The 11,894-nt window shown below is 38.8% G+C and overlaps 1 protein-coding gene across 2 annotated transcripts; it reads right to left on the bottom strand.

The window, feature by feature from the left end:
- Nucleotides 1-87: 87 nt before the first annotated feature.
- Nucleotides 88-5,424, bottom strand: LOC108902758 (troponin I, fast skeletal muscle). 2 transcript variants are annotated; one of them, XM_018704754.2, is made up of 7 exons: nt 5,306-5,424; nt 3,741-3,773; nt 2,860-2,896; nt 1,487-1,615; nt 1,073-1,162; nt 366-539; nt 88-273 (listed from the first exon to the last, which is right to left on the bottom strand). In XM_018704754.2, exons 2-7 carry the CDS (start codon nt 3,746-3,748, stop codon nt 199-201), a joined length of 513 nt encoding a protein of 170 aa, XP_018560270.1. In that variant the 5' UTR covers nt 3,749-3,773; nt 5,306-5,424; the 3' UTR covers nt 88-198. The 2 variants fall into 2 exon arrangements, with proteins under 2 accessions (XP_018560270.1, XP_018560277.1); XM_018704761.2 differs by lacking the exon at nt 5,306-5,424 and adding an exon at nt 5,186-5,204.
- Between the last annotated feature and the right edge of the window lie 6,470 nt (nt 5,425-11,894).

Raw genomic sequence — 11,894 nt, 5'->3', positions numbered from 1 at the left:
CCATCTTTATATATAGTCTTTGGTTTAAAGGATAATTTCCCGTCTTAGCTACTTGCTTACTTACAAATGTACAATAACAGACCAAGCTGAAACTTACAGATTTAATGAAACAAAAGGTATTTCAACTCAATGAAAAATTCCATAAAAAGTGCTAACAGCCCAGAGCAACTACAAGAGCCACGAGCAGAGTTAAGTTCTTTAGGAACTCTCGAACATCTTCTTCCTGTCGGCCTTGTCCTCAATGTTCTTACGCCAGTCACCGGCCTCTATAGGCTGCAGGACACAAACAGTTCACAGTCAACAGAAGTCCACAGTTCAGTTACACTCTGTATTACCTGCCTGAGTGTCCTCGCGTAAAGACTCACCTCCTCTTTCACCTCCTTCTTGACTTGCTTCAGGTTGGCCCTCAGGTCCAGGTTGACTGTATGTTTGGAGCCCAGCAGAGCTTTCAACATGGCGTCAGCGGACATACGCACTCTCTTCAGAGCGGGCTTCTTCACTCCAGCCAGGTCGACCACTTTGATCTTCAGGTCGTCGATCTAAGAGCGACCAAGCAGTTTAAAGACAAGAAGAAGTCTTCTCCTTTTTTCTTATTGTCAACAATTAAAACTTATTCCTTTGTGACAGAAGACCAAAGACATTTCTTGGAAATACCTAAGTAAATAAATAAATAAAGGGAAATTAATAATTCTGAAATTCCAAATAAAGTGTCCAGGTATTTAGATGGAAACGACGGGAACCGTAAAAAAATTCGTAACCAATGATTTAACATAAATTGACTTTACCAGACAGGAGGTTATGTATTCACCCATATCTGTTTGTGGGTGAATACATGGAGTATGAGCCAGTGACGAACCCATTAAATTTTTAGTGTGGATCCAGTCAAAAGGCCGGATGCAGGTTTTTTTTTTTCCCTTAACATTGCGAGATAGAGCAGAGTTGAGTTCTATGAAACAGTACAGTTTGGATCAAGATAAGAGCTACACAGAAATGTATGCGGTCTACTGAATACCCCGCCAGTTTTTCTTATGTGGATAACAACTCAGTGGCTGCACAGCTGGAGGAGGTGTACCTCTTTATCGGCCTTGCCCACTTTGGCCTGCAGGTCGTACCTCTCCTCATCCACTTTGTCGATGAGGGCGTGAAGCTTTTTGCAGGTTTCCTGTGAAAGGAAAGACAGACGTAATTTCTACATAAGCAACTGTTCACTGATGAAAATTATACTTCAAATAGCCGACAATAATAATGACAAAAGGCTGATGGAACATCATCAGCATAAAATGAGATAATTGCAACAACAAAAAACGTTAGAAACGATAGTTGTGTAGTGATAGCAAAAACTTTCATATAGCACCTTTACCTGAACTATTTTAGCTGTCAGTCTGAGTTTTGGTTCATGTTTTTGAGCTTATATATTAGATAAAAGTCAACTAAACATCAGTAGATTCTGGTGAAGCATGAAACTGTGAACTGAAGTGTCTCTCACCATGAGAGTGGCCTGGTCTCCGCCCAGGTTGGGTGCAGGGCAGTGTTCAGCCATGTAGGCCTGCTTGGCTGCTGCGATTTCCTTCTTCTCATTTTCAATCCAGTTCGCCGCAATCTGCAGCATCAAACTCTGCAGGACAGGAGGAAAGCTGACCGTCAATCAAGGAAGAAAACAACCTGCTGCAACATTTGTTTTTATTTGTCAGGTCACATGTGAGGCAATATTTGACATATTTACATTCAAAATAAATTGTCACCACTCATTTTGTGTGCATGGACACAAATTCACATATTTTTTGTGATAGTGGCTCGTACGTCAAATAGTCACAACATTTAATGTATTGATTCATTTAGCTTCCATAGACTGGAACTGCCTAATAGTAGTAAAGTAGCAGTCGTAGTAGCAAAATATCAACTTGTAGTGACCACAGCATTATAGCAGTAATTTATGGTTCTGTTTGGGCACATGCAGCACTCGAGGTTAAGGTTAATGAAAATTGTGGTCTGCTTTAATACAAAGTGAGTTCATTTTGTCTGAACAGTGAGTAAGACAAAATGTGTTTACATAAATTTAACCAAAACCACCACCTTTCACTAACCTTAACCAAAGTGCTGTCAATGAATGTAAACCACACTCTCACATGTGACAGTCTGCCTTACTGTACTTACTTTTTAGATATTTAGACATTATGAGTCAATAATTCCACTTTTCCACTTTGTTAAGAATCAATATTGGAATAATACTTAACTGTATATGCTCAGGAAAGATTCAGCCGAGGCATTAAAAAACAAACAGTGAAACAGCTTAAAACTTGAAACATGGCTTTAATGTATTAGGAAATCATGCATTTTAATGCATTTTTTTTTCCTTTTGAGCCTTATATTTGTGTGGCATAAATGTTTAGTCCCTTGTTTAAGTAAGATTAAGTTTTTTACAGATCCTAAATTACGCACAGTGTTTTTAAAAATAACATTTTATTCAATATATAAAGTATCAGCAGCTTCCTTTCTGAAACATTCTCTGTGTGTTTTATGGCTTTAACCAGCAGGTGGCGCCTCCAAGCTTTAAACTGTCTCAACACAAACCAAATACACTGTTGAAAATCCTGAGCCAAACATTATTATTAAAACTATTAACTGAGAGTCAAGTTATCAACTATGCTACAGGGTTTTGGGTTAAATACATCAGTACCAGACTCCATTGACAAAAACAGTGATTTTACTGAGGTTAAAAAGTGACTGACTGGTCCTTTAACAAAGACCTATGTTGTTTCACTCTGATAATAATTTTAATATAATGACTGTAGATGTTGTGAGCTGTTCTGTTGTCAGACCAGTTTACTCTGTGATAATAAAACTGAAGGTGTGTCGTACCTTTAGGTGATGTCTGCGGCTCGAAGTCATCTTTTTTCTGTAAAGAGCAGAAACAGCATCGTCAAGAGTCTCGACAGGAAACAGATGATATCACAAAATCAATCTAAAACTGACAGAATTCTGTTCTTTCAGGATTTATCCTTCGCTTTTCTCTGTCTCTCTTCCAGACCTCCTTTTATCTTTCTTTTCTTTCCCTTATTCCTTTATCCTTCCTCAGATCATTATTTCTTTCTTTCATCTCTTTCCATCCTTTCTTTCTTTCTCCAACTTTTCCCCTCTTTTCTGTTTTTCCCACTTTCTGACTTCCTTTCTTTACTCTTTTATGGTTTTCTTTCACGTTCTGATCTTTCTTCTTCTTTCCTTCGTCTCTCCTGTTCTTTCTTTTTCTCTCATTGTTCCTTTTTCCTTATTTTTCTTGCTTTCTTTTGTTCCTTTCTTCTTTACTCTTTTTCATCCTTTCTTTGTCTCCTAACTCTCCCTCTTTTACTTTTTCTTTCCCTCTTTTTTCTTTCTTTCCGTCCTCCCTTAATTCCTTCCTTTTTCCTAATTTTTCCTGCTTTCTTTCCTTCTTTCTTCCTTTCTGTCCTCCTCATTTCTTTTCCTCCTTTCTTTCCTGCCTCATTTTATTTCCTCCTTTCTTTCCTTCTTTCTTTCCAATCCTAAACTCTCATCTTCACAGCATCAAGTTACTTTTACGTTGAATACTTGAGTAAATTTCATGGCTGATACTTTAAAAGCAGACAATTTCACATGTAGTTGAACATTTTAACAGTGGCACTGATTTATTTTCTGCAGTTTGTTCTAAAACATCTAATTACACATTGAAAATAAGTATTTTCCATCACTAAAAATCAGTAACTAATAATGGAGTCAACACTTACTCAGACATGTTGGCGGTTTCTTTTCTTCACAACCTGTTTGAACAGAAGGAACTCATTGAAAAGCTGAAGGAGAATAAAAGATGTTATAATCTGCTCCATGCTTAAATATCAACCCCCCCCCCCAACATATGAAACCAGATCTATTCAAACAGTTGATGAGCGGCTGAGTGATGACAGAGCTAAGTTTGGAGCTGAGGGGTCAAATGTCTCCACTGACGTTCTTGCGATAAGCTCTTTTACAGGTGTTCAAAACTAAATTTCCTCAGGGAGTTAACACTTTGATTCCTCTTCGTGAGAGGGAATCTGCAGCGACAGTGTTTTCACCACCCGACATGCACTGTAAAAACAAACCCATCTAAACAAGTCACTCAGGCCCCTGAATCAGATGTCAATAGTTATTTCTGCTAAAAATAATTCAAGGTTTCAGGATTCCTTCACGTCTAATGAGTCTGGAAATACGACGGAAACCGGACGACAAACAGATGCAGATAAAAAACTCAATGAATATATCCATCTCTCAAATTCCAAAACTTCATAAATCACAATACTTTGAAAATGAGAATGCACTGTAAAAAAAAAAAAAATCATTACAAGTAACTAAATCTTTTAATGTTTTGTATTAAAAGAAAATATTTAGGTGTGAAGATCAAATTTCTAAACTTTTCAGATCAATAAAATGCTTTAAAAATGACAACACACTCCATTACCTTTTTTTCCATATAAAAATTCCAGAAAAGTCCAGTCCAAGTGCAGAAATTTGAAACCTTTTCAAATCAATCAATTATATGAGAATACACTGTCATACCTTTGTCATGACTATCAATTTTATCTTTTAAAACCTATTTTCTGACCAAACCTCCAGTCACATTTCTAAACTTTCAACTGGCCAAAAGCTTTAAAAATTAAAAATTCACTGCAAAGGTCAAAGCAAAATCCAACAAAGATTATTTTAACAAACACAACTTGTTCAAGTGTTACAGTCATGAAACAATTTAATCAATGCAGAAAATGGACTGGGAACAAGTGGAATTCTTGGTGGCTTAATTTGACACCAAATCACTTAATTTTACTTCCTGACAACAACAAAATTTCAACATCATCTGTCATATCCAAAAACTCAAACAACCAAAGACTTGAGCTTCAATAATCCCATAATCTGAGTTCTACAAGATTCCAGTGGCTCAAAATTAAGACTCAACATGATGCAACTTTGCAAAAAACTTCCCAAAACAGCCCCAAAAAAAAAAAAAAACTAGAGATCTAACAAATCTTCAGCAAAAGTCAAAAAACAAACAAATAAGCATCATCCAACCTCAGCTCATTAAAATCTCTGTACAGCGCTGTTTAAAGACCCAGTCCTCAGATCTCAATCAGCCCTCTCCGTCGCCCTGGATCACATTTCTCATCACTTGATAACAAACCCGAGAGGTCAGGACTTTCATCACCTTAGCACTTTACAAACAGGACTCCTCAAAAAGACTCCACACAGCCGCTTCGTATCGATTTACTAGCTCCTTCCAGGCATGCACAGAGGAGGAGGAGGAAGAAAGGGAAACTAGTCTCACCTACGACGAGACAGAAAGACGAGGAGGAGGGCAGCAGTGGCCAGTAGCAGTGGGAAGAAATCATTCCCGGGGTGTATATATACGAGGGCTCGGATATGGATATGGAACTCCTGTTTATGGAAATGCAGTATCCTCAGACCAATCGGCCGGCAAGCTCCTGAAATATAATCAACCCCCGCCAACTTCTCCCCGTGAATCAGAGGTCGTTGAGGAGGAGCCTGATATCATTTTTAGGACTCCGCTCGATGACACCAAGACACTATAAAAGGGAGGAAAAGCAAGATGATGCTTCACATTCACTATAAAACCACCAGAGTTCAAACGTTTAACCAGATGAAGACAGGACTGGTGAAAGGAGTGGGGCAGTATAGACATTTCTGTGTTTTCTGGGGGGTTGTTTTTGGCTTCCTATTGTGTTGAAGGAGCTGAGTTTAAGTGATGGGTACATATAGTACATATAAAGGCTGGGGCTGGCAAATTTAAGGAAAAAACCGTTGACTATTTGTTGTTGCATCTCCTAAAAAGCTCAATCTAGTACCAGGAATCATATTTATGTCCTTATGGCACTTTTAAACCTAGATTCTGAAAAAGGATGATTTGACTGTTTTTCTCTGTACAACATGAATAAAAACAGAGAAATGTACATATGGACCAAAACCTGCTTTGGTTAGACTTCTTAAAACAAGTAAAGAGTCCAAAAGCTGTTTCAGATTGCAACAGAACTTGCATCTGTTTCTAAGATCTAATTAAAATCCACGAATCGGACACCAAGCTTTGCGTCATTCTTGTCTCGTTCTAATTTGCATCATATTTCATGATCTACAAGCTTTTCTTATCGTTCCCAGCAAGAATGTTAATAAAAGTAAAGCTACATGTCTCTACAGGATTCAGAATGTATTGAAACATGAACGTCTTGTCGCTAATTAGGGGTGGATTTCTCACTAAGGACACGTCCTTTAAATCTGGCAAGATTTCAAATCCCAGCGTCACCTCACTGCCACTCCACCTATGCCGCCTTCAGCTGTGGAGTTTTTTCTCTGAGGAAATAAACAGCACAGCCTCTTTCTCCACAGCTGAACACAGTACGAGGCTAACAGCCAGCTCGCAAGCTAACAAAGAACCATTTTTTTGAGCTGAGACATATACTTAGACATATGCACCAAACAAAGAGATACAGCAGGAAAAAAACTCTTTAACTCTTCTTACAGCCTTCCTTCTCAAGGAATAATTAATAGCTCTTTTCAGACAACACAATTTGATCCTCAAAGATGGAAATAAAGTCCTAATTATCAGCAATGTCTGCTGTTACTGCTTACTTGTAGTTGTTATATTTATGCAGCTTGTCCCTTGTGCTTGGAAGCAAACTGAAGTGTTAAATTAAGCAATTTAAGGGATTTTATCTTATAGATAGATTAACAGACAATTAAGGTATTTCTTAAGGGATGTTTGCAGAATCAGATAACTTTAAAAGAGAACAAGGAACAGAGACATCTTAAGACATCCACTAGTGCCAAATTTCATATATAAAATGCATAAATTTAACTTTTTAACTTTAACTGAGGACTGATGTTTACCTGAATTTGGTGGATAGACCTCAAGAACAAGAGGTTTTGTGATCATCCAATCGTACAAGCAAATTCCGGCTGACAGCTGACGACCTTTACCCCTCTAACCTACATTTTCTCAATTGTATTAAAAGTTCCTTATTGATAATGAAATTTAACACAATCAGGTAGAAAAAAACCAAAACAAACAACCTATCTTCACTAATATCGAAACCAAAGGTACGATGAACCTCCAGCGTCCTGTGAGTTCAGAAACAGGCAAAAGACAGAAACCACCAGTGAAAGTTTGATATCACTTTTAACTATTGCTCCAAATAAAGTGCTTAACAAGCTCCCATTTCTGCCATCTATAAATATCATGTAATCACCGGCTGGCCTGGTTAGCGTTTCATCTTGGAGTGCTGCTCCGAGCCGAGGACCTGCCCTCAGAAAGGCTTCCAGACCTTTCTCTGGCTGCAGAGGGCCCTCTCATGTTAACACTTGTGCTATAAAAATATGTGGGCACAATTTCAGGTAGGACAGATTTTCCATGTGGATAACATTACATTAGGACTGACTCATGAAAGCATTCTTTTTTAATTGCTTCAGATTCCTCTCAGGGAGAATTTACATGAACAAGAATGCTTCATACGAAATGTACAAGTACGTATACAGGAAGCTGAAGGTGGTTTGACAAAACATTTTAGGATTCATTCTGTTTAAAGACCTATTATAATATTATATATTATTATTATATTTACTACCACCCCATGTATTTAAACAAAAAGACAGGTTGCTTGTCAATGTCTTCCAAAACAAATGACTATTCCAAAACTGATTTCTGACCTGGAACCTTTATTGTTGAGGTTTGGTTAAGTTTAGGCAACTGCACCTACCTAGTGATGGTTAGGAAAGGTTTGTGTCATTGTTAAATAACCACTGCTATTATTTATAGCCATGAAAATTGCATTGCTCTATAGATGGCACTGTTGTTTGGTCCACCACATTGGTCCAGACTGAAATATCTCAGCAACTACCATGAACGTTTGCTCAGGAATTCAGGATCCATTAATCAGCCCCACCATTAAAACCACCTGTCTAATATTGTGTAGGTCGCACTTATGACCCCCAAACAGCTTTGACCCATCAGTGCATGGAAATGGGACCTCTGGGGGTGTCTTGTGGTGTCTGGCAGTGGGACACTGGCAGCGGATCCTTTGGGTCCTGTGGGTTGCGGGGTGGGGCATTCATGGATCTAGCTTGTTCCGAATCATCCCACAGATGCTGGATCGGATTGGGATCTGAGTTTGGAGGCCAAGTCAGCACTTTGGGCTCTTTGTCATGTTCCTCAAGATATTTCTGAGCAGTTTTTGTGGGTTTGGTGGGAGCATTATCCTGCTGGGGGAGGCCCCTGCCATTGGGGAGTGCTGTTGCCATGGGGGTGTGTGCTTGGTCTACAACAATGTTTAGCTGGGTGGTACGTGTCAAAGTAACATCGAGATGAATGAAGGACGCAAGGTTTCCCAGCAGAACATTGGATTGTTATTCAATGTTATTCACTTCACCTGTTCCATTGACAGCTGTAAGTAAATCTAGTGAAGCCTGGTTGCCTTTGACACAGTACTTCTGCATTTCTAACAGTACAGTTCTCATGATTAAATTAAAAAAAAAAATCAAATCCAACCAAGGATCATTTAATGACACTACTCATCAGCCTGCATCTCAGACTCTGTAGAAACACTCACAGTTTATACTAAGATTAACAACAAAACTGTATACTGCTTTTTCCTCTTTTGTTAGTGACAGTAAACTCTCTAAACATTTAATAAAAATGCTAAGATTACTTGATAAAATATCCTGTTAAGCTTGTTTGACTGGATTCATAATGTGAGAGGCTGAAAACTGTTGAGAATTTTATCCTGAGAGTTCATTATTGAAACAGATCATGACACAAACTTCTATTTATAGGTTATGTGAGAAGAACTGCTGTTGAGGACAGCAAGATGTGGCAGAAGGCTGCAGAAAGTTTCCAGTAAATGGATCTTGTGCCAGGAATTTTTTGACATGTTATGAATTTCTCAAAAGAATAACAACATTAAGGGCTCTGAGAAAAGTTTGAAAAATCAAAAAGGATATGTAAAAAGAAGACAAAGCTAACATGCTGATCATTAGCAGATAACATGTTACCTATATTCACCATCTTAGTTTAACTTACTAGCATGCTAATTAGCAATAAAAACAAAGTGCAGCTGAGGCTGATGGGATTGTCATTCGTTTTGTAGTTAACAGGTCATAAAAACCCGAGTAAATTAAGATGGCACAAGATAAAATCAGAGGAACATGAATATCTGAACCAAATTCAGTGCCAATCCATCAGGCAGATTTAAAGATATAGCACAAAATAGGCAACAACTTTGTCCTTTTGGTCACTAAATATCAGAGGATCATCAAAGTCATTAGGATTTATCCTGATGAGCCACAGCAGCTAAAACTGCTCAGAAATGTCTCAAGGAATATTATGACAAAGAGCCCAAGGTGTTGACCTGGCCTCCAAACTTCCCAAATCCCAATCTGATCCAGCATCTGCGGGATGATCTGGAACAAGCCAGATGTTTTATATACATATAAACAAAACAAAAGTGAAGATGAGCCAATCAGAGGGTTAAATATGACTGGATCGACAGATGTATTTGAGTAATTGATCTCCCTGTTAACACTCCTCTGGCGATCACCTCAGACCCGCTGACCAGTAAACAGTGTCATCACAGCTATAAGCATTTAGCAGGTCAGACTATAGGACTGAAGGCTGGTGGGGGATGAAGGTGGTGGTGGTGACAGATCTGAGTGAGGTGCAGACAGCGCAGATGATGGAACCTGTGGCATGCTGTGAATGTAGCAGCGGAGGGTGATGCTGGAGGGGTCGGGTTCACGGTTCTGTCAGAGAGACGGGCAGGTGTTTTCTACCGAGACGTCCGGCATACAACTCGAGCCACAGGAATGTCCAGTGCTGCACAGCAGGTCCGAGTTTGGAAATGCGAGTGAAGCGTGTGGCCTTTCCTCGCCATGTGAAGGCATTAATAACTATATGTGTATGTTTACATGGAGTTTGATTCATATTCCTGATGCTGGTGTGAGTTTGTTTAGATCCATCCACCATCTGGTTGTTTGAAGTGTGGATGAAGATTAAGTGGTTGTCAGTCAGGTTTTTATACATATATTATGGTCTGAAAAACATTTAACAAGGCTAGCACAACATCACATGAATGAAACAAAAATTCAGTAACTACCTTTGGTTGTTTTCAAATATAATTAGCTTGGAATATTTAATTTGGATGGCTAAAATGAGTTTGTTTTTTTTTAAGCCAAATTTTGAACTCTGAGCACTATACTATTACTAAATACTATTAAAATGTTCACCTAGAATTATGAAAAATACCAGTTAAACCCTGGACTTGCTGAAAGGATTACATGTCCCTTGTGGCCTGGGAATGTCTTGGGATCCCCCAGGAGGAGCTGGAAAACGTTGCTAGGGAGATGGATGTCTGGAAACACTCTGCTGCTGCCACTGCAACTCGACTCTGGATAAGTTGAAGAAAATGGATGGATGGACCAATTGCACCACAATCTTAACAACCTCTGATGATAACAGAGGAAGTGATGCCAGCCTCTTGTTTGAGGACAGTTTATCCAAATTCACAAGCACTCAGCACTGGAGCCACGAGAAGAAACAAGGATGTAAACTGCACTGCTCTGCCCTGCATTTTTATCAGCCTTCTCCCTTTGCTTTGCATTTATCTCCCAGTTCTACTCGCAACATCTTACTCAATTAACTGAAGCCAGAAAATCCAAAGAAGCTGGAGCCTGGATGAGTCTGGATGAGGTCCATCACAATGACCATACACCTACAGTAAGTATTAGAGCCTTGTCACACTAGAAAGTGGTGAAATAGGTGAGAGGTAGCAAAACAGCTTAAAAGTCAGTACTGTTATGTCAGGTATGTAACTGGTCAATGGACGGTTTGCAGTTGGTGAGAGGGGACTTGACTTTGATGATGAGAGTGGTTCCACTGATCAATTCCATTAAAATAAACTGATTTCAGTCTGAAATGTTGCCTTGACCCAGCCCTTACAGTCCCGGTACTGTGAACATTTCTGACAATAATGCTCACAAGCTGCACTGGACAAAGTTCAAAAGTACAAACTTAACTAGAAGCCAAAGTGTGTCAAGCTGAAATGAAGTACAGTGAATATAAAGTAACACCACCAGACTTTAAACTGAAGCTTAGACTTACATCTGATTAAGAATTTTGAGAAATCAACTGCAAAAAGTCTGCTTGTCTGCAGGTTATGTCAGCAGGAGTGAGATTTAGATCTATCAACCTAAAGAGAGTCTTAGTAAAAATCCAACATGGCAGGTTTTACCAAGCAAGTCATGTTATTTTGAACCTTATCATTCACTTCACATTAATACCTTACAGTTTAAACTACCAACATGTCTTGCTGGATTAAGACCTTTGTGAGACCTGGGTGTTATGATTTTACAATCACCAGGATGAAGGGATTGGAGGGTGGGGGGGGGGGAGAGATAACTAACAACCTCTACCATGGCTGAGTACATTTGGCTGAGAGCCTGAGTGACACAGACTTGAGAAACACAAACTTACCCTTAATTAAACATCAATATCTTCTAAATGCAATAATAATTCTAAAACTATCCAAGACACATCAGACACATCACAAAACTACCACCTACTGAGAGACAAATGCATTTCCATTCTCTCACACGGTCATATTTTTTTGAAGGTTGGAGCAGCATCTAGTGGCCATCTGTGGAACTGCAGCCAGAGACACTGACACTAAATTTACTCACTTTAGCTTCTTGTAGTTTGACATTGTTGGATGCTCTGTTTGTTTACTTGCCAATGCGAAACTTACAATGTAAAGAACTTTTTTTACATTTCAAAAACCAAATACTCTGGAGAAAATAAAACCCACTGATAGAAATAAATGGGCTGTAATACTAAATAACACCAGTGTCCTCCAGAC

The sequence above is a fragment of the Lates calcarifer genome, linkage group LG10 (assembly GCF_001640805.2).
Source record: "Lates calcarifer isolate ASB-BC8 linkage group LG10, TLL_Latcal_v3, whole genome shotgun sequence".
NCBI classification, from domain to species: Eukaryota; Metazoa; Chordata; class Actinopteri; family Centropomidae; genus Lates; species Lates calcarifer.
The sequence above is the reverse complement of the archived record's forward strand: the minus strand, read 5'-3'. Positions and strand labels throughout refer to the sequence as shown.